At 41.1% G+C, this 23196-nt stretch overlaps 1 protein-coding gene across 2 annotated transcripts; it reads right to left on the bottom strand.

Annotated features, from left to right (window-relative positions):
* Positions 1–3738: 3738 nt before the first annotated feature.
* LOC308157611 (E3 ubiquitin-protein ligase arih1-like) lies at positions 3739–18685 on the bottom strand. Of its 2 annotated transcripts, none has more exons than XM_080531205.1 (15): positions 18300–18685; positions 17287–17354; positions 15350–15494; positions 14560–14652; positions 13111–13166; positions 12886–12952; positions 12372–12478; positions 11932–11974; positions 11447–11518; positions 10804–10934; positions 6963–7020; positions 6266–6361; positions 5441–5605; positions 4921–5033; positions 3739–4286 (listed from the first exon to the last, which is right to left on the bottom strand). In XM_080531205.1, the coding sequence occupies exons 1-15, from the start codon at positions 18570–18572 to the stop codon at positions 4202–4204; spliced, it is 1572 nt and encodes a 523-aa protein (XP_080387331.1). In that variant the 5' UTR covers positions 18573–18685; the 3' UTR covers positions 3739–4201. The 2 variants fall into 2 exon arrangements, with proteins under 2 accessions (XP_080387331.1, XP_080387330.1); XM_080531204.1 differs by having other exon boundaries at positions 6266–6388.
* Positions 18686–23196: the final 4511 nt, after the last annotated feature.

The raw sequence follows: 23196 nt of genomic DNA on the forward strand, positions 1-23196 counted from the left end.
TAGTACCCCTGCAGAGTGGAGTATCTTCATTTCGACAGATCGACACTTCAGGGCTTTTTATGTCTGCGTGCACGCGCCCATATCGAAGATTTGTAAGCCTGTCTTCTGTGAACACTGATGACACAAGGCTGATCCTCATTCGAGGAATCACCTGAGGCTTGAATACCAATCTCGAGGTCCCTGAGCGCCGCATTTAATTCTAGCCCGGCTATATTAAGCCACCGTTAGTGGAATATGGCCCAGGACGCCGGCTACACTGCACAGTTTAGCCCGAAATATATAGAGAGAGTGCTGTACCGCGCCAGCTGGTGCAACTCCAGTTGACGGCACACAATGATACTACAGTTCATAAAGCAGACAAGTGAAGGCAGTGGTTTTAAGGGTTCAAAAACATGACTTTATTATGTGTAGAACAACATATGTGCAGAACAAAATCCAATAGAAATGATTCAAACATGCAGACAATCAGGCAGTAGCCGTCTCCTGAACATAACAATGATGCTACAGTGAGCTAAAGTAGTAGCCATCTCCTTACGATAGCCCACAGTAGTTTCTTTCTCTTTTCAGCATTCCTCTTTCGAGTATCCTTCCTTCTGTCTTCGCTCTTCTGTCTTCTCTCTTTTCTCTCCAAAAAACCACGGTTAATAATATACCACATGCCGAGGGAAAGGCATAGGATAGCTGCAAGCATAGGATAGCTCCATGTTGCTGTTGTTATGTCTCGTGAAAATATACGTCACCACCATGGCGCGCTGTTATGACGCGTAACTCCGCCTACTATCGTCTACTCCTCCTACTAGCTCCGGGTCTGTGTGTAGAATGGAAAACCAGAACAGATCAAAAGTGACCCGACCTGACCCCGAAGTGATGCGAACTGCACTAAAGCGGGACCCAGATGGAAAAGCACCATATGTGGTTCAGAACCGACGACGTGAACTGTTCCAGGTCCTCATGCTCATATTCCTGCCATGAGGTGTCATTCAGGCAGATCTGCAGTGGAGCGGACCCTGCTGGCCAGGTTCTGACAGTCTTAGTGGTGATGGGAGCACTTTTCCTCATGGGAGTGTAGGCTGGGATCAGGAGGATTGACACATGGTCAGACATGCCTAGATGAGCTAGCGGCTATCTTATCTGTCTATCTACTAGTGATTTATCAATAAAGTATCTATCTATCTGTCCATCTACTAGTGATGGCACAAGGTTGTGTGAAAGAGCTGCTAATGTCATCAGCCTTCTTTACAAAGTAGGTGACAAGCTCATCTGCAGAGAGTGAGGAGGTAGATGGAGGGGCAGGTAGGTTGAGGTAGATGGAGGGGCAGGTAGGTTGAGGTGTAGGAGAATGTGGCAAACAGTTTCCTTGGGTCAGAGGAAGACCATTGAATTTCAGAATGGCAACAGTGTGTAAAAGAGCCTGAATTCATAACATGGCTTATCATGGATTTCACATTAATACCTCAACGCAGAAATAACATGTGAAATACAGGAAAACATGTTTAGTGCATGTGGCTTTTATACTTGTGTCAGGGATGTGGTCACAAATTACACTAACTCGTTTCTACTGGAGATTGCCATTCTTGGAATGCAATTTTGGCAACCAACACTGATCAGCACATTTCAATACATTGGATGATGGGGATAACCTGTTAGACTTGCTAAATTTAGGTGTTGCAAATTGTAGGTAAAGGCCAGTGCTCGGCCAAAACTATTCACGATTCAAGCACATTGTCTGGACCAAAATCTGTGTGATGAAGTTCCAGAGTGCAGGTAAAGGGCAAGCATTCAAGTATACATTTCACAAAAATAAACAACTCAAAAGACCCACATAACACAATCATTTTTAATGACATTTATTCAAATAGGACATTTTTTTTGTTTGTAAGAATGGTTATAATACATGAAAGCAACGTTTCTGAACTTCCATTTTCCCAGAAGATATCAGAAACAGAGATAAAAATATTTCTTTTCAGATGATTCACACTTTGGTGAAGAGATCTTTTTTTTTTTGCCAGCAGCATAAACATCAACATCTTATTCAGGCTTTTTTTCTTGAGTGCCACAGTGCATTGAGAAACAAGCACTGAGAGGAAAAAAAGAGGCCCTGCCCACAGAAACAACCCCTAACCTCTTCACCCTCGACACTTGTGTAGATCTGAAGGGACTGAAGAGGTTAAAGCAAGAGGGTAGCACTTCCTCCTTGGCCTCTCGATAGGTATAGTGGAACATTCACCATTTTACTTTAATCTACCCAATCCTTCCATATCTATACAGGTGTAAGGAGAAATAACAGGCTAAGCTAGGGCATGTTTTTGGACAGGGTAACTGCCTGCAACTACTGCCACCATACTGTACATATCAGGAGTTGTCTTGTTTTGGACCTCTTAAAGCTGATTAAAAAAAACAAAAAAACTGGAAAGTGTTACAAAGGTAAATGGCATCTGCCATCATGTCCATTCCCAGTGTTAACACCCCTCTCATGTTACAGCCTAAATACCAAAGCTTTACAACAGACATCTCTTCAAACAAGATTGATCTCTTTATGCCAGTTTTTTCTTTTTTTCAAATGCAGCTGACTGTCTGACATGACTGTTTCCTTAAAGCCCATAAAGCACAGTTATAAGCCCAACTGCATTATTGAAAGCAACACTCCTCTCCAACAAACACAAATAAAAAGGGAAACAGCAAAGTCTTGTCATTGCCAGCTCTGTCACAGCTTCTTGTAGTTTTCAGGCCCTAGGTAATAATGCTTACTCCAAAATCGAACAGTGCTTTCAGGATATCATTACCTCCCCTCATGACCAAGGTGCATACAAAAACCATACGAGTAAAAGCTCAAGTCTGTAAAAGAAAGACTATTATCTTTAATTTTTTCAATGAGTGAATGTCACTCAATTTGGCTCTCATGAAACCGTTGGTAGTGTGTTATCTTGAAATCAGAAAGTCTAAAAGGAGGGAACAGGAGTGGTAAACAACCATGACAGAAGGATGAGGAGTGGGGGGTGAAACTAGGGGTGTATTTCAATAGTCCGCCACAACCTTTATCTGTAGAATTACAAATGCCCCTCTCTAGTCTTCCGCAATATTTATTTCACTTATCCTGTCAGTGCAGATGAGGGAGATAGACAAGGTCACTGGACTATTGAGATGCAGCCAAAGTTAGAACAAACAGGACACGGTCTCCTTCCCTCATCATTCTCCATTCTTCAAACACCCCTCAGGTGCTAATTGCTGATGACTTGAGGGTTTGAAAGGCTAATTCCAGCTATGTGAATGTATTAACTGTATCGAAACCATCAACAACCTATAATTACCTTGTTGGTTGTTAGTCTTACCTACAAATGCCATCCTTTAGTGGACGTTTAATAAATCAGAACTGCTTTTTAAGCTACTACAACCAGTCAGAATTCTTAACAATCAACTGAAACCGTTTTTAACATCCTGGGTAAGCTTCCATCTTCCAAATCCTCAAAGAATGGATAAAAAAAAGGGGGGAAAAAGAAAAAAAAAAGAAGCAGCCAGAAACATCTCCTCTACAAAGCAACTATATTGTATATTTGCAAAGAATAAATATTTTCTAAACTGTTTATAAAAGGAAAAAGAAAATCTGCGTGCCACACTTGCTGTTCCATGCATATGTGTTATTTACAAATTGAAAAACATATTTCCTTCTCTGTACTCCTTATGCTTTTTTTTTTTCTCCTTCCTTTACAACCATATGGTTTTGCACCTTACAATCAGCAAAATAACATTCAAAAAATCACACTCAACAGACAGACATGGTTTGAACATGTAGCAATATGTTGGATACACACCCATGTTCCACACAAGGGTACTTCAAAAATGGAAAAACATGTATGAAATGAAATCGCGTGGAATATTGAACAGCAGGGAGAAGAGGGGCGATTAAGGTTACAAAAGTGACCAATAAAGGTGGCGGAGGGGGTGGGGTGGGTGGGGCGTGGGGCGTTCTCACAATCAAATCTGCTACAAACAAAACTGTTGTACGATTTATCTTTTAAATATTCTACCTTTTTAAATGTTTATATAATTTATTTAAATCTTTCCATTAAACCCAAAAAAAAAAGAAAAAAAAAGAGGAATATATTGGGAAAGTGAGCAGTGATAGCTGAAACCACTGCTGCCCTAGTTCGCATTGCATCAGTACTCTAGTCTGTAGAGGGGTGTAACATCTAGAAGTCCTTCCTTAATCTTCAATGTACTCCCACTGGTCTTTCTCGTAACCCTCGTGGACGTGCTGGAGCAACACTCGTCGCCGGCTCTCACAGTACCTGGAGGTGGGAAACAAAAGTCCCAAACTTTAGGAGGAGTTACTGGAATTTAAACCTTTAGGAGGGGTTATTGCAATTAAAATAAACAGCTAAATCACACCCTTAAAAAAATGCAACGGTGTGAATTTGTTTTCCCCATCGATAGGAAGGCACATTAATGCACATTATTTCTACACAAGTATTGTACCTCCACAGCCTCACATCTGATAGATACAGAGAGCCACAATATCAAACAACATTTATATTATACAAGATACTAGTATGTGGTCCTCTGTGGCTCAGTTGGTAGAGCATGGCACTAACAACGCTTAGGTTGTAGGTTCAATTCCCACTGGGACCATATATACTGAACAATTTATGCACTCACTGCAATGTAAGTCGCTTTGGATAAAAGAGTCAGCTAAATGGCATATTTATTGTTATATCCATATGCTGTCATGATGTCAATGGCAGATAATGTTTCTGTATAAGTAGAAGAGTGTTGTGTCCTTTGTGTCAAGCATTGTTCATGCCAGACTGGACACACATAAAGGTTAATTGTCTCACAATGGCAGGGTTGTGTATTACCTACTGTACACACATGCTGAATGGCATATACATACTTGTCCTTCCTGTAGACAATGTGCCATCTCACCTGTACTTGTCCTGTACTTTCTGCTTGATGTCCTGCAGGGAGTCCTGGGAGATGTCCCTCTCCAGATACCCAGACAACACCTCTGTGGCGTTCTCCAGGTCCGCCTGATTGTTCTGTTAAACAACCGCAAGTTCAGTCACTTAGATAGAGCCAGGGGGGTATTCCATCAATGTCACTAAAGGAAAATCCAGGCTTATTTTAAGTCTCTCTCGCAAGACTTGTCAGAATAAGCTTGCATTTTCCTTTAGCAATATTGATGGAATACCCCCCAGGGGGAGGACAGGGTATGCTGCCTCTTTATTTACACACCCTATAATTATTATAGTTTTTTTTGTAGTGGGGCAGACCCACTCTTATATTGTCCATGTTTATTGGATAGTGACAGTGGAGAAAGACAGGAAAGTAAGGAGAAAAGGGCATGTCAACAGGACATTCAAACCCATGCAGACATGGGCATGTGTGTACACTGTAGGCCATGGTGCACACACACAGACACAGACACACACAACTCTCTCTTCACCTCAAAGATGATTGACTGGTTGTTCTTCTTGAGGTAGAAAGCGAAGACGTAAGTGAACATGAGTGTGGAGCGGCACTGACACAACACGTCCACAGCCTTCTTCAGGAACTGCACCTCGATCCACGACATGTTGTGTTGCTGCATCTCCTCCATCTTCTGCTTGACCTGGGGGGACAGGGAATAGTTTATAACAATAATAATAATAATAATAATAAGAAGAAGAAGAAGAATGCTTTGTTTGTTAACTTGTCAAACACTTTGAGGTTCTTTTTGTAATGAAAATGGCTTTATAAAAATGCTGCATTTCCTCTCTGGGATCAATTAAGTACATATCAATCTTTATAAATTGAAGTTATTGTTATTAAATTAACACTCTGGAAGGATTCAGCCACATCCAGATGGGATAATGTTTGCAACAGATACTATAGATACAGTCATGCAATATCATGTTTGTATAATGTTCAGTCTGTATATAATGTTCAGATGTCTATTTTTACCTGTATATAATGTTCAGATATTTATTTCTATTTCTATTTTTATTTTTTATTTTATTCTATTATTCAACTGTCACTTTATTTTGTGATGCGAGCTGCTGCTGTAATGCCTTAATTTCCCCTCAGGGATCAATAAAGTAGCTATCTATCTATTTAATCTACTGTCGTTGGAAACGTATTGTAAACATAAACTTTGCATTGCAACAGTGCTGTTATTAACACTCATGTAACATTTAGCTGTGTGTTATTAAGAAGTGACCTGATCACTTTGATATCAATCCTCAATCTGTAACAAAGTGCTATATACAAAAGTAAAGGTGTCATGGTTTACCTGTGCATAGAGCTTGTGCTCAAAGCGCAGGCTCTGCATGTGGTTCATGTAGCGGTTGCAGTAGAACAGGTACCTCTGCAGGGCGGCTCTGGAGCGCTGCAACAGGAGGGAGGAGGAGAACACCTGGATCTTAATCATAACTAGTACTGAACCACACACATACACACACACATACACACACACACACACACACACACACTCACACACTCACACACTCACACACTCACACACTCACACACACTCACACACTCACACACTCACACACTCTACTGGAGGAGGAGATGAATCTAACATACATAGTACACTTCACATGCATAACCAGGTATTGGTCTGAGGAGACTACTGTGCACACACTTCCCATAACATTTAGTAAACGAGAATACATTCAACTTGCCTGTTAACTCATTCAGTGCCGAGGGTGAATAAAGTCACCCAAACTGAGTGCCAAGGTTTACTTTATTCATCGAAAAAATTGCTAGGTAAATACCACATAAAAAACCTGGCACCCTAGGTGGGTAATAAGGGTAGTCTTATGAATACGATAAATGCCTGGGGAATGGGGTAGGGAGACAAACTTACATTACAGCGCCAATGAACCAGTTAAGACGAACACTTCACTTAGTATTTGCACAGCATTGTATCTGTGCAGGCCAGAGTGATGGTGAGTGGGAGCTGTGGGTACTAAGACTCATATTACCTCTTGGGCGTCTCTCGCAGCCTTTGCATCATCCTCATTGTAGCGATTGCAGTTGTACCTGTAACGCACAGCAATAATAACTTAGTGACTGACAGGAAGAAAGAAAGCGGTACAAGGACAACAGAAGTAGAAGGAGTACTCAGGACACTGAGGTATATAAAAAGAGAAACTGCATTTAGTTACTTAACACAATTGACACAGGGCACACATCTTAGCAGAACAGTCTAGGAAGCCGGAGTAATCACATTGTCATTACTACTTGGATATTCATTGTGTGAATATCTAAAAATATCTCTAAAACAACTACTAAAACCATGGTCTACCTGGAATAGAAGTAAAATAGTGATGCACACTGTCCAGAAACAACCCATCGCCCCCTACCACATGGTCACAGAAGATCGACACAAACCAGATAGGAGGTAGGAGATCAATCGTGCCCTCGGATAGGCTTGGATTTCTCTACCATCTTGCTGATACCCATCAAATCCTCTCAGATCTGTCTAGATTAATGGTATCTGATCTTATCTGACCGCAAAGAACAGGTGTAGCTCCAGGATTTCATACCAACCAAACAGTTACCCGCATAACACGACACATCAAATGATTCATAAAAGGGGCAAACTGAGATTTTGGGACTTTTAATTTATTGTATATAACCATTGATTTTTTAGGAATATTACCTATAAATGCCTCGTGATCTTAGTTTAACAGTGTTAACCATGTTGTTTTACTCAATTGTTTTTGCTTCAAAACATAGTTAAAACTATAATCTGGATCTCTTGGATCCTGGCAGAATGGTTACATTTCTCCAGCCCTATCCCGCAGCTGTTTACTAAAATATATATATATTTTAAAAGTTATTATCGTTAATACTTAGTTATTAAGTAATGCAGATTGGTGGTGCGTAATTTCCAAAATCACTTCAGCAAGATCCATCCTTGCAGCGTCAATAAAAGGGGTTAGGGAAAGGATGGCTTCAGTGAACAATTTTTTTGTCCTTATTACGGCTGCTGGTCTGACACTTCCGGGTCAACCACAGACTAAGGAAGGTTCCGGAAGTTCAGCAGGGTATCTGAAAGCAGCCTATGATTTGTCAACTAGTTAAACCATTTACATTTTAACCATTTATCAGACGCATGTATCCAAAGTAGTGTTGTTCCGATACCGATACTAGTATCGGCATGGCCACCGATACGCACAAAAATGCTGGTACCGGTATCGGCGAGTACTTTACAAAAACGTAAGTTTTTTTTTTTTTTTTTACTTAAGTTTTACAAAGGTTTTGAGCAGTGCCAGACTAAGTGTTAGCAATAATTTTACATCGAGGTGAGTATGCGGCTCAAAAAACATGTTTTTTTGTTTTGTTTTTTCAAACGCCGTGGTATCGGATCGGTACTCGGTATCGGCAAGTACTGCACGGTCAGGTATCGGTATCGGGATCAAAAAATGGTATCGGAACAACACTAATCCAAAGTGACTCACAATTAGAGATAACAGGGACCAGTGTTTACCCTACGTTTGCTGCCTTGGGGGTGTGGCATGGACCGTGGCATGGACCCCCCCCCCCCAGGGGGTAAGACCCTGCCTCATACCAGCGTCATGTCCAGGGGTGTACTTGTACATTAAGCCGCCTCACGCTACGGAAACAGGAGATAGGCTCCTGCCCTATGGGCCATTAGGCTCCAGAACCATCGGTTCTCAAGGCTACTTACTTATGTGGTCTTGACTACCTGTCCACTTTCTCACTTGGTTCTTGCTCTCTCTCTCTGGTGTGCCGACACCATCCTGCTCTCTCTCCTTCTCTCCCTCCCTACCCTGCTGTCAACCAAAAGGTAAACAAAGCAGCCAGAGTATTTATAATCTAATAAGAGGCATACATTTATCCATATCAATTTATAACATAATTATAATTGAATATTGGATTGCTGTGGGCAATCCAGTCAGATAATGTCATTTTGACTTTACTCTCTCACCTGAAAAAAAAATCGTATGTCCAACTATAAAAAACAGACATTTCCAATGCTTCAATCAACTGTCCATGTACTGTAAATATGCCATTATGGTATTACCATGAAGCCCAACTCTAGCAGAATAAGAAAGATAGTATATCTACTTTAAGTAATAATAAAGTGCCTCCAGTTAGCTCTTTAGCTGGCAAGTGTGCAAGGAGACTAGCTCATCTCATCACCTCTGAGCTAGCTAGCTTGCTAGTTCTTTGACACTATTTACACTATGGAACTATAGTCAGACACTTTCTAGTCACGATAATAACGACCAATTTTAACCAACTTTCTCTGTCAGAACACTCAATTATATTTGCTAACGTTTCAACTTGCTTACTTTCAATCTGCAGACATCACAGCCGGCAAAAACTCTTGCGTCTCGCGCGCACACTTGCGCAAAATCTTGTATTATTCTCCAGCGCTGGCACAGCGCGAAGTGTGGAGATAGGTCTGGCTATGCGAGACTACGGCGGACTAACGTTACCAACGAGCCTATGGGCTTGCCTCTCGCCAGATTCGGGTTGGGTGCGTTTAAAAAAACGCGGATATTTTAGCCTGCTTGTCAGATGTTTGGTGTCTACGTCCGTAATAATTCCTCTTTCTTGGGGGGGCGGAGGGTTCCGTTGGGAGGGCGGCCCGCCCCCCCAAGGCAATGGTAGGGGAAACACTGGGGACAGTCTCCCGGGTAGGGATGGGACGATTATCGTTTTTATCGTTAATCGCGATAAAAACACCCGCGATAACTTAATCGTGGAGAATTTTAATTATTTGAATAATCGTCATAATCGTATGTTATGAATAAACTGTGTTTAACAAATGTCTGGCGCTATTTTTCAGCCTAGTCTACATTACTTTTGCAGTCAAGTTAGCGACTGTTACTGTAATATAATTGCAATTCCTCACATGAGCCGCGCGCACAACGGTATGCTCCCCGCGGCTGCTATCAGACTGGCCGCAGGAGTGAGTGTTGAGGGAGAGAGGAGACGGCAACCCTCGCTCGCCATAGACTGTATCCCTACTCGTCTCTCCTGAGCTCGGTTGTAACGTGAACCGTGGAATACAGGATATGTTAGATGCTTTACAATAATTCCCCAAATGACCAGAAAAGGAAGTTAGATTTGTCGCTGGTCGCTTTTGACTAATTAAGTCGCCAAGGGGCTCTGGAAGTTGGCAACACTGGGAGTGCGTTCTTTAAACTTCCTTGGGTACGTTAATGAAAGGTGCTGATTGGCCGAAAAGGAATTGCTCTTTCTTAACCCTTAGAGGGCTGGGGCTATTTGAGACATTTTTGTCATACTTAGGATTTTGACCTCATATACCACATTAAGGACCCGGATTATGGCCAGAGATATGTGCCACTAGAATCTGAATTTGAATTACTGACTTAAAATGTCCTAAAAATACAACAAAATCTAAGTTAAAGTGATTACAGTGTGTTTTTAATTGGCCTTAAAACATCTTTTTTTTTTTTTTAATTCTCGCGATAATATATTATTTTGCCCATGATAATCGTGACATGACATTTTCTAATCGTCCCACCCCTACTCCCGGGATAAGTGCCTTACTCAAGGGCGCACTAGTGGTGGTGTTCCCATGTGGGATTTGAACTCATGATCTTCTGATCAAGATTCGAGATCAAGATTCTATCCCCACTAGGCCACCACTACCCCTATCAGGTAGAATCAGGTGTTTTAGGTTGTAATGGAAGCTTAGACCTGGAGCAGCCCTCTGCTGGTAAGACAACTGGTATAGGGCCTAGCCTAGGTAGTAGGGGGTAGGGGTTGTTTCTGGACTGGCAAAAATACTTTGAGTCTAAATCCAAGAGTAAATCCACCCACCAGGCGGACCCGTGGGGCTCCCAGGGTCCCAAGCAGACCCAACAGAACTCTGCTTTGCAGTTCTGGTTCCGACACACCATGTGATTACATCCGCCGTCCTTCTCGATGGTCACATGGCATTTGGGACACTCCTGACAGTTGACAAGTTGAAAGTTGAGTCCATTGTTCATACATCACCATCATGGTGGTGGTGGTGAACCAACCAAATACGTATTAAGATGGTTAAAGGGATAGCCCACCCAGAACACACATTCGTCTCATTCTATGGCAAAGGCAGCGACCACTCATGTGGCCCAATTCACTTGACCACAGCTTAGCCTTGTTTCATGCTGAATAATGAAAGTACACCGGTATGCAACGGCTTGTATAACAAAGTGACACAATACCTTAGAACATATTTTGACAGCAATGTAGTCCAATACTACAATGTGTTTTGAAGTGAATTCGGGCAGGCCATTTGGAACATATCACCATACCCATGTACTTTCATTATTAGGCATTCAACTAATGCTAGCTGTGAGGTGAGTTAAGAAAGTGAATTTGGCCATAGGTTTGGTCGCTGACTCTTAAGATTAACACATCTTGCTTGCTGGCCACAGAATGAGGCAAATCTGTATTTTGAGTGAAATATCCCTTTAAATACCTTTGTATTTGCTGCAATCCAGTTGGAGGTTTCACTGTCGTCATCACACTTTTTGATCCATTTCCTCAGCCACTGAAGCACGTGGGGGTGGGGGAGAGAAAAACATTGAATGGGGGAGAGAAAAACATTGAATGAACAAGATCAACATTAACAGTCTCTCTCTCTCTCTCTCTCTCTCTCTCTCTCTCTCTCTCTCTCTCTCTCTCTCTCCCTCCATGTCTCTGCGACTTCTAGTGTGTACATACATTTGTACTATATGGTCCCAGTGGTGGATGTGAAATGTATGTGTATCGGACGATTTGTACATAGATACAGTCGTGTGAACCTAACGTGTGCATGCAATTTTCTTAACTTGTCTGCAAGTCATTCGAATTCGCACATGTAACCCTAAAGTCATGAGAGAATATTGCAGATGTCATTAAGATTCAGACATATTTCAGGAATTATGTTTTATGATGGCGAATCTAAACTGCATTTTGACATACCTTACACTTCACAGGGTCGTGCCAGTTCTCACCACAGTTGAAGCTGCAATGATTTAAAATAGGAATAAGGCCGATCATCCAACAACAAAGGAGTTCATGGATAACCTACATAGTATGACTCACGACTGAGACAATTAGTTCAGTTATACGGTTATATCAGTTAGCGATATCTAGGTTGATCGATTTTTGCTATGGGTGGAATCGTAACTTGAGATCTGCACAAGATCATCTCATACATTTCTCATTGGCATGAATGCAAGATTTACACAAATGTCAAGAGCAACGTGCGCAGAACTCATGTTAGGATTCCACCCTCAGTCATTTTACATGTTCTATTTCAGTTGACCGTAATTACTAGCTACTACCAGAAGAAAGTCTGATAAAAAAAGAAAAAAAAAGAAACTTCTATAAAACTAGCGGTTATGAAGGTCATTTCTTACCAGAACTGCCGTCCACATTTGCACCTCACAGGCTTGGCATCGGGGTACTGGACTTTGACAACATGATGGCAGTCAGGCGCCGGGCACCATTTTAACAGTCGATTGCACTGAGAAGAGGAGAGATGAAAAGTGGAGGGGAAGAGAGGACAAGAGCTAAGAGGCTGATACTACGGAAGGCAAAACATACAAAAGTATGGCAAACAAACAACCCATCAACCACTTTTTTAGTTTGTATTGTTTTGTTTTCCATTTTATTTAATGCCTTATTGATATATATTTTCTATGTACATACATATTGGAAAATTGTAAAAAAGGAAAAAAATAGGAAAAGGCCCGAAACAAACCTTAGAATACTTCTTCACATCTTTACATCAAACGACACATTTATACAGTAAACACATTGTATCTTTTAACAAGCTGTGACATTTCTCTGCTAGATGCTGAGGCCCTGCCTCATCTTGATATAAGATTAGCTCTGCATGCTTGCATTAGATTAATTTTGTTAAAGTCTTACCTCTACAAAACTATTGGTGATTAAGTGTTGGTACTTCAACTTCACCTTTGACTCTGTTATCAACCGCCTGTAGGATAATAATAATAACAACAACAAAGTCATTCTATACATTGTAGATTAAGCACAGATGATACATACATACAATGGTCAGGTTGTGTACTGTTGAGTCTAATAGAATGCATTGATAGGAAATGTTCAGTTACAGAGAGAAGAGAGAATACCTACATGACTGTGTTGTCATCCACCAATATATCACAGCTGTGTGCCGGACAGGATATTGTCTTTGAAAAACAAAAAAGAAACGCATGGTGGTCACAAGTCACAGCCCCATGGGCATTTTAGGAAAAACTAACGTTGCATTAAGATTGTCTTTTAGATGATGGAAAATGGTACGGTGCAGCAACGTCTAAATCCAAACATTGCATAAAGATATGTAAAAGGATATTGATTCCCTGTCTTATGTCAACCATAGAGAGACAATGGAAACATTGCACAGACATGTTAAGCAGGAACATGTTAACACTGTCTCATACAAGTTATTTTGGATCATAGTAAGGTAGTCAGGACATTGAGTCATTGAGGCAGCGTCTCATATCAAATGTCAACAAGGCGTCTAAACAAAGTTTACTAGATTATAATGTTCACATTGCAGAGATGTCAATTTTAATAGTTCCACAGTTCCACTTCCTCTTAGAAACGTTGTATTAACAAGTGACAAAGGTTACCTTCAGATTACTTGATTGTAATTGTAAGCAATCACACTGAGGCAATGACCCCAAACAAACAGTCACCACACAGACCAGAGGGGTATACTACGAAGCGAGTTATGGGAGTTAGCGAAACGTACCTCAACTCGGGACAACCGGAGGTGGCCTTTAGCCACATATCCACTATAACAACTAAGCTCTAACCTGCTCCCTGGCTCACCAGCTGCATATTATCCTGAATTGTTCCATATGTGCATGCCAGGAATCATCACCCCCTCATTTAATTATAAGCCATATCAGAGGTTTATTGTACAAAAGGTTAGATTCAAAATAGATTTGTTTCGTGGAGGTGTTGCTCGATGCACCATCCAAAACCCCACCGTCAAATTGTCAGGAAAAGGAGATCTCTGTTCTTGTACTGATTAGTAAGTAAGTAAGTAAGTAAGTAAGTAAGTAAGTAAGTAAAGCTTTAGCTATATAGCGCCTTTCATACATGAAATGCAACTCAAAGCGCTGATTAGACTTAGACTGAACATGAACATACTGTGTTCATGTCCAAAAGAATCCCGGAACACTCAAGAGTGCCAGGTTTATTTTACCTAGCAACAATACTTTGATTGGCTACAAAATGAGCACTGAATGAGGTAAGTCAACGGTGAAAAATAAGCATCACATTACGTCTAATAAACTGTTAATTAACCAACATCTGAATGAAGAACAACCATCAAAGAACAACCATCCAATAACAACGTCAATGCAACAGCGACAGAGCTCCATCGTTTGCATTATGACGTTAAGAAAACCTTCAAAAACAATACTCACAACCCTTATACAACATCAGTTTGACCATTCTATAACTGTAACACAAATATGGAAAAAATGCCATTGGAGAAGTCAACTCATCTGATCTCACATAACCTTGGCAGAGATCTTAAAGAAGGACGGCTTGGTTCTGTGTGAAGCCTACCTGTCCCATCCCCTCCTCGATGATTTTGGTAGTCAAGTAGTCCCCCCAACATTGCATGCAGAACTTGTGTCCGCACTCCAGGCCAGTGAAGTACTGTGGGACAGGGGATATTTCAGTTAAGGTCGACAAAGAAACACATTTCATTATATACATAAACCCTCTATTAGAAACCCTCAGTGGCCAATATAGCCTATTTGTGGCAACACTGTCAATACTGTGCAAGGTATTTGAAAGTCATTGTCAGTGATGAGAGCAGCTTTTTTTAATATAACAATAAACATGTCATAGAAATGAAGTTCTATGTACGTTAAAATCCATTAATTTATTATGTTTGGCTGGTGGTCCTGCATGCAGACATCAATGACAGCGCTTTAAATTGCAAATCATTGTCAAGCTAATTTTGTTGGACCCCCTTTCCCAGGAAAAAAGCACTGTTGTTCTTAGCATTATAGTGAGTGGCCTTTTTCGCCTTGTCTTCCTAACCGGCACCTAATCTGCACTGACCTGGGTGACCAGGATAGGTTACAACAACACAACGCTGTGTTGCTTTCACGTGTTCTGTGTTCTCAGGTAAGTGCAGATATAGGAGATGTGAAGAGGAAGACATGTTTTACTATTGAAATGCAGCCCCCACCCTTCCCCTCTGGAGGACTATTGAGATGCAGACTAAGTGCAGATATAGGAGATGTGAAGAGGAAGACATGTTTTACTATTGAGATGCAGCCTCTACCCTTCCCCTCTGGAGGACTATTGAGATTCAGGCTCTACCCTTCCCCTCTGGAGGACTGACCGTGTTTGGGTAGTTCAGGTAGCAGATCTGACAGGGCATGTCCTGAGCAGAGGACCGTGTGTTCATCAGTCGTGTCCTTGACTTCTTACTGGGGTTTACGACGTGGCATTCTGAGAAGAGCTTGTCCAGGTTCCCATCAAAGTATCTAGGTAAGGGAGAAAGCCGTCAGGCTGGTAAACAAATTCAGGGTTCTCCCCCCAGAACATTTCAGAACAATGACATCATTATTTTTGATCGCTAATGACACTGTTGTGAATTGCGAAACAGGCTGGTTTATGTGTTAATTCAGCAGTAGCCTATTCTTGTCACACAAACTGCACTCCGGGTTGCGTTGTCGAATCATTCTAACTTTGTAAAGGCAGCTAAACAAAAGTCAAATGACCAAAGTAGATAACCTTTGGTCATTTAAGTAAACTTGATAGATTACCTCCTTAAACGAATGACAGAATAACTCCTACATTTGGCAACATTGAGTAAATTAGAGGCTAGAGATTGCAGATCAGCTCATGAATTACAGGGAGTTGAAGAGCGGAAATTGTTTAAATATCAAGGTATCTTAATGGGGACCAACTCGTGTTTTATCCTTATCTACTCATACCATTTGTTATAGTCATCCCACATGTTCTCTACTGAAGCTCTCAAATGGGAAGCATTTACACGTCACAGAGCAGAGAAGCGTGGGAATGTTTTAGCAATATTTTGACATGAAAGATTGAGGTTTGGTTTGTTGAAAAGCCTTTAAATGCAAACTATCGATTACAGAAATAAAGTTAGTCATTTTCATGAGACGAGAAGAGTGAGGATTCTTGGGTTCAGTGGGATTGGGACTGGATAAGATCCTAGACTAGGCTCTAGCACGGGAGAAGATATAATTTTCCCTCCTACGCCTCTACTTCATGACTGTGACAGAGATGCCAAGTGCACAGAACTATCAAATTTGTGACTCTGAATATTCACAATGACATCTCAATGTTATTTTATATAGGCCTATTGTAGGAGTTTCCCCCATGATAGTTGGTGGTAATGTATTGGCTATAACAGTGGCTACCGTATATGATTCAAGACTCCAGATCGCATGAAACGGCTATTACCATGTGCCATGTAGAGTTTTCTACTACAGATTTGGGTACAAAATGTAATTCGTACAGGTATTAAGCCTTCTTTTGTGGTGCCGGAGAATATCCAATGATGGAGAGTATGTTGATTAGGGTTGTGCGGAATACTCTTTACGGATTCTGGGCATTTTACAGACACAAGTATCATCTGATCACTTTCAAATATTACCCGTAATCAGAGGAATCGGGGAATCCTTTCTATCTAAAAACATAAGTATGCCATTATCCAGTTAAGCTGCCTGTCAAACAATGGGAGATGTGTGCAATACGCCTGCTGCCACGATTGGTTCAGAGCATTTAACTGTACACTGCGGCCATCTCTTTCTTCCCCCCATGCCGTCTTGTTCACCTCAGACAGACAGTATCATCCGGATACAAGAATCAAGTCCTATGAAGGGATACGGTTACTAACAAGAGCCAACTCCAGCACACCCACTTCCAAAACGGTAAGGGAAGGGCATTTATAATTGAATTCAGTCGCCAGCTCTGACAAGCCGATGCCACAACACCCCCAGTGGGATACGCGGTTTCCAGTAGGGTCTATAAAATACCATGACAGAGACCAAGCTTCACAGAATTTCCTAGGAATCAATAGGAATTTCAGAGGACTCAATACTCCGACTGAAATTCAGAAATTGGCAGATTAGACATAACAGATAATTGGTTTGGACAATCCACTTTCATTTGGAAAAGTCTAAGCTGTCTATTCTTAACAGGTCAAGACAGTCTAATTTAGCAACTGAATGATCGCATCAAATGAGTCAGAAATAAGTGTTAGCCTACTGTTTATCATGGTGTCACAAACCAGAGGTCACAACTAACCTTTCCATTAGTTTCTCTTTGTCCCAGTTGAAGTGACTAAGAAGTATTCTTGTTATTGTTGCAGGGTTCTAAAGGGAAGGTGACAGAGGCAAAACACAACATTGATATCAGAGCACTGATCTTGTTTATTCACAAGAAAACATGACATGACTTTTGAGATGCATATAGTTAAGCACTGGATTAGAAAACAGGTGTAGCAACATTAGCTGCCATGCATATGTTATACACAGAGCAACCATCACATGTAGGGCCTACATTGTAGTTAGTTAGCTAGCTAAGTGTGAATATCTAAAAATACCCACGAAAATCTGCAATTCATTGTAAACCAAACTCCATGGCTGACAGAACAAAAGTGAGATTGAACATTCGGCCATGTTGTGTCAGGCCTTGTAATATCAGACAGTAAGGTGATTCCTTAACACTAACCCTGGTCGAATAAACAATATTACGACACACAGAGTCGTTCTTGGCTAGCTAACGGGATTGTGTAAGCAGACGTTAACAACATGACAGCAGTCTGCATCTATTTATTTATTTACAGAATCTTTAGGTTGCTACTAGCTAGCTAGCATAGCTAAATGGGTCAGCAACTTGCCAAACGTTAAGCAACAACGGTTAACCAGGTAGCATTGCATAGCTGTCAGCTTGTCAACTAAATCCGTCCAAATGATTTAAGAACTCATACTACCATAATAAGCACAGCAAGCTGGTTTGTTAGCTCCCTTAGTTAGCGATCTAACTGGGCTAGCTAATTTAGCCGGCAGAGAACTAGCTGGCTAACGTTAACAAGATAATGTTGCGAGCAATTATATAGCTGACCTAGTTGTTGTTGTTGTTGGCTTAGCCTGCTTGCTAAACCGCTACCTTGGTAATTAACTGTCATTCATTTGGCCGTTAGCTACGTAGGTACCGAGCTAGAGATAGCTCATGTTTACAGTTTTAAAAAACTGCGGCCTACGGAGACACAACATCCCCGGCCTTTCCTACAAGCAGTATGCCTCCCAACACCTCACCTGGATGACCTCGTTGACCTCCCTGATACACTCGACCATATGCTGGAGGATCTGTTCAGCTGTCAGGACCTCAAAGCGATAGTCCTCCTCTTCTTGACCGGGCCCGTTGCCTCCCGTCTCCCCGCAGTCGTCTCGCTCTCCGCCGGCCACCACAGGGTCAACCAGCTCCACTTCCAGGGTGTCGTCGTCTTCGAGCTCCTCTTCGGCGCTGTCTTCGCTGCATTCCTCCTCCTCGTCGTCGAATTCATAATTGTAACCCTCGTCTGAGTCCATTACTCGATTCTAATGTGTATTACGGCACAGCAATGTTCAAGAGCAATGTATGAGGCTCCGTAACAGACCCCAACGAAACAAGAGACGAAAGACACAAATGTTTCCGTAGAGAGTACAACATGAGCGCAGCTGAAACTGGCCCAACAAAGAGGCGAGGAGGCGTCTGACAACTGACGGCTGCATACGTCATTTAAGGAAAGTTGTTACCTAACACAATCTAAACACATAACAGTCCTCAACAACACTCAACATTTTGATATTCATAAAATGGAATCAACATAACCATGTGAATCCCCTAACAATGATAAATGTGTTTTGTTTCAACATCAGTACGAATATTAATTGAAATTGACATTAAAACAGCTGTGTGGTTGTGTCCTTAATTAAAACACATGTTTAAATACTCCTTGATTATGATTAATATTACTCGAAAATACCTTTGGGATTAGAAGTGTATGCCTATCTCTTCATAATAAGGACTATAGTTATTTTTGACATAGAACATTGTGTCCCCAAAAAAATATAGCTCCAGAGCCATGCTGCTCTCATGGAATGCATTTACAGATAGGGTCAGCGAAATCTAGTGCTATTTACATGTTAACGGGGCAATCTGAGATTGGTATATTCATTGTTGGAGTTAATATTATAGCAACATCCCGTAGCTGTTTACCAAAGTGGTGGAGTAACCGCTGTGTTGTTGTTTGAATCCCATATTTTGTTCAAAAATAGTTTTCAGTATTTTTCGTCACTAAGAAAGAAAGAAACCACTAGTGAGATCAGCAATCGCAAACGGCCTGGTAGGTTAAGGAAGACTTCTACAGTGAATGACTGGAGAATGCTAGTTATCAAAATAAGGCTGGATTTTGGGTAAATCTCGCGAGATTTATCAAGATAAGCCTGGATTGTCCTTTATGACGTTGATGGAATATCCCCCAGGAACACTCTCCAGCAGGTACTGTATGCGTGAATGTGTCAGTCTGAGTCTACCGTCAGTAGAACTACATAGGCTACACCGCAAGGTGCAAACCACTAGTTAGCCACAAGAACAGGATGGCCAAAAACACTTAACCTGGTTTGTTTAATCAAATTTAAAAAAGCAAGATACAGGGGAAACACCAACCAGCATAGGTCAAAGCCTCTTCATTATCAACTCACCATGGCAACAACAGCAGAGGGCCGCCCCAGACTCTAGGGAGAGCCTTAGCATTAGTCAAATCATTCAACAATGGTTTTACATAATGTGCTGACACATAGTCTAGGATGCAGGCCTACAAAACAAACATGTAAACTTTGAAATAAATTAATAAAAGGAGCATACCGTTGTGATTGTACTGTATCACTATTGTAATTTTTATGATGTTAAATGGAAAACTTTTCAGAGGAGTTTTTGTGTAAGGTTTTTAAGGACAAGCAAGCATGTAGTGGAAGTGATGAGCGTGACTGCCAGTGACATGGCATATTCTCTACCACTAGATGACAGCATATTGTAGCTAATCTCATGTGCTTTGTTGACAATGTTGAGAGGAACCCATTGACCAAACCGAATCTGCAATATATATGAGCAACAGTTTGATCTATATTTATGTAATGTAAGTTATGGCATTTAAACCATTAACTTGTCCAGTTTCTCCATAATCCAACTGTAGGTCTTTTATTTTATTACTATTTTTAATCTAACTGTTGATCCAATCATGTGCAGTCACACAGTCTTCACTTTTTCTTCTGTTGTGAAGCATCACCTATTAATAGCATACATTATTTCATATGGTAAATATGTCTCTTTATCTGGGTCGATGTACTGTAGGCTAAAGACATTTGTTGTCAACAGGTTCCCACTATAAGGCTGAGAATCCTCTGTAAAATGACTTGCATCAGAATCAGAATCAGAATTCTTTTATTTGGCCAAATATATTTGCACATACAGGAAATTGACTTGGTGAGGTTGGTGGATAGGACATGAAAAAAAAGATATATATAAGCAAAAATGTTCATCTCTTGACATTGGCAGTTGACAGTCAGCATCAGACCGTCTCACAGTTGAAAAGAAACAGTTTTTAAAAGGTTGCCTATTTATGAAAATACAACATTAAAACAACGCTAAAAGTTATGTAACGTGAATTTCCTAACCAAATGCAATACAGAAGGCCCCCCCAAAAGCTGGATCTGTTCTTGTTTCCCCCCCCCACCCCCTGCTCATATCTGAGCAATTGAAGATATCTTTTCCACTGAAGATTACATTTAATATTTCAATTAATGTGTTGCCACATTCTACTGTGAAACGTTACCCCACAGTTATTGTCTATCGTCTCTTTATGGTTGGTACAAGACAGTGGATCAACCTCCTTTTACATGCGTTTATGCAATGCTTGGATTTAGACGTTGCTGCACCATACCATTTTCTGTCATGACTGATATACAACGATACAACCAAAAAACTATGTTAATACAACATAGTGTTTTGTATCAAAATCATTAAAAAAAGTGAGTCACACACTGAGCAAACAATGAAATGTTGAGGAATAGGGGATAGCTGACTGCATTCTAGTCTATGTTTGTGTTTTAGTGGTGACTGATGTCAGATTGCTGCTTGATTTCTTGTTCATTTTCTGTATCTTCTCCAGTGCTCCTGCCCTCCAAAGTTAAACTGAATCCTCCGTACTGTAGATCTGCTGTAACTCAAGACCTATATAGAAAAGCGAAGTTAAAAAAAAGTTAGAAAAACTATAGGGTCTGTTGTTGGAGATGATGGCGCTGTGTCTGGAGCAGGTGTTTCATTGTTTGGCAGTTTGCTTTCATACTGCATCCCTGGCAGTGATATTGTGTCATCATCAGTAATATAATGTAGCAGTAGGGGGGCTTGGAGACTTATAGACGATTTTCAACAGATGTCCTTATTATTGGTGTGATGTTTGCTGGTTACAATTTACAAATACAGCTAAATATCTTGTGCAACCTGTTGCACACCAAACAGAAACTGTTGCAACTCTGGGATTGTGTTAAAAGGGTAGGGATTTGAGTTTTTATCCTTTCATGATATGATTGCAATCCACCCATAGTTATTCACTAGACATTAGTTATGTCTTGTTTGTCTGTTGTTATGGAGATATATAAATAGAAATATAGGTCTACTTACCACAAATGTTGAAAAAAAAAAAAAATGACATCATGAAGAAAATGTATTCTTTATGATAGGAATGTCACAACATGAGCCTGATTTGCGTGATCATATTCATTAGAGAGATCCTGAAAATCCAGATTATTTGAATATGAAATTGACTTTTTTGTGTTAGGGTTAGGGTTAGGGTTATATAAGTTGCACTTATATAGCACCTTATTCCAAAGTGCTTTACAATGGCCTCTCATTCACCCATTCACACACATTCACACACCAATGGCGGCAAGCTACCATGCAAGGCGCCGGGCCGCTCATTGGGAGCAATTTGGGTTTTAGTGTCTTGCCCATGGACACCGCCGACCTTGCAATCATTAGACACCAGCTCTACCTCCTGAGCCACAGCCACCCCACATTAGGGTTAGGTTTAGAATTGTGCTGCTTGGTCTGAGCATGGGAGGAAGCATCAGACAGCCTTTTCTCAACCCCTCTTTAACTACAGTATATAGCAGTGAAGTACGGCCATAGATATTTTAATGTAGAGGTTTTTCGGTTAGGTAAACATGCTTCCATGTAAACTGCATGTTTAGGGGACATGATGATGTCTGGGTCTGGTACTTAAAGCCCAAGCATCTTGGATCTTCCGAGTGGAGCCTGTTTAATGACATACACCTTTCATTGTGATCAGCTAAACAAACTGGTGAAGAAGGCCAGCTCTGTGGTGGGGACCGGGCTGGACAGCCTAGAGGTGGTGGCAGAACAGAGGATGGGGAAAAAACTGGCGGCCATGCTGGCCAATCCCTCCCACCCGATGTACTGCGAGCTGGCAGGGATGAGGAGCAAGTTCAGCCACAGATTTGTTCTCCCCCGTCAAAGTACAAAAAGATTTGGACAGTCCTTTATTCCAGCTGCACTCCGACTCTACAACCAGGCCCTGCAGGGTGGGGGAGACCTGGAGCTGGAACTTTTGGAACTTTTTACTTATTGAGCCTGCACTGTTTTATGTATTTTATTGAATGTTTTCCTGTTTTCTGTACTGAATGTTTTCTGCCCTAACTGAGCTGTTTGACAACAAAATTTCCCCATTGGGGACAATAAAGGTTTTCAATCAATCAATCAAAGCTGCCTCAAGGACAATCCCCTCATCTCAACCAGAGAGAAACAGATCTCATTCAAGCTGATTCTACCTCAACTCCTACCTTAACAACAGATCCCATTAAAGCTGATGAGGAACAGTATCTCCCTCAACTCCTCACATACCGGTACATGTAACCACACTAACTCCACTAACTGCTCGTGCTTTCAGTCCCAAGGCTCAGGAGGACATTAACACCAATTCATTCCCCTTGGATTTCATGATGCATAGGGGAAATAGACCAATGGTATACCAATGCCATTTCCATTCAGGATGCAGCCACAACAAGGAAATGAGGAGGAAATGTATTTCAGCTCTCCTGGTTTAAACTGTACACATGCACGCACATGCATGCAAGCACAAACACACTAGCAGAC

The sequence above is a fragment of the Nansenia antarctica genome (genome assembly GCF_963989245.1).
Source record: "Nansenia antarctica genome assembly, chromosome: 5".
Classification (NCBI taxonomy): domain Eukaryota; kingdom Metazoa; phylum Chordata; class Actinopteri; order Argentiniformes; family Microstomatidae; genus Nansenia; species Nansenia antarctica.

Bases quoted from the DNA above. Each gene is read 5' to 3' on its own strand.
- LOC308157611 (XM_080531204.1), bottom strand. From the start codon at position 18,572: ATGGACTCAGACGAGGGTTACAATTATGAATTCGACGACGAGGAGGAG. The intron at 11,975-12,371 runs GTAAGAAATGAC...AAATCATTGCAG, and splicing joins AAATGTGGACGGCAGTTCTG to CTTCAACTGTGGTGAGAACT. The intron at 4,287-4,920 runs GTGAGATGGCAC...TCCCACCTCCAG, and splicing joins AAAGTACAGGACAAGTACAG to GTACTGTGAGAGCCGGCGAC.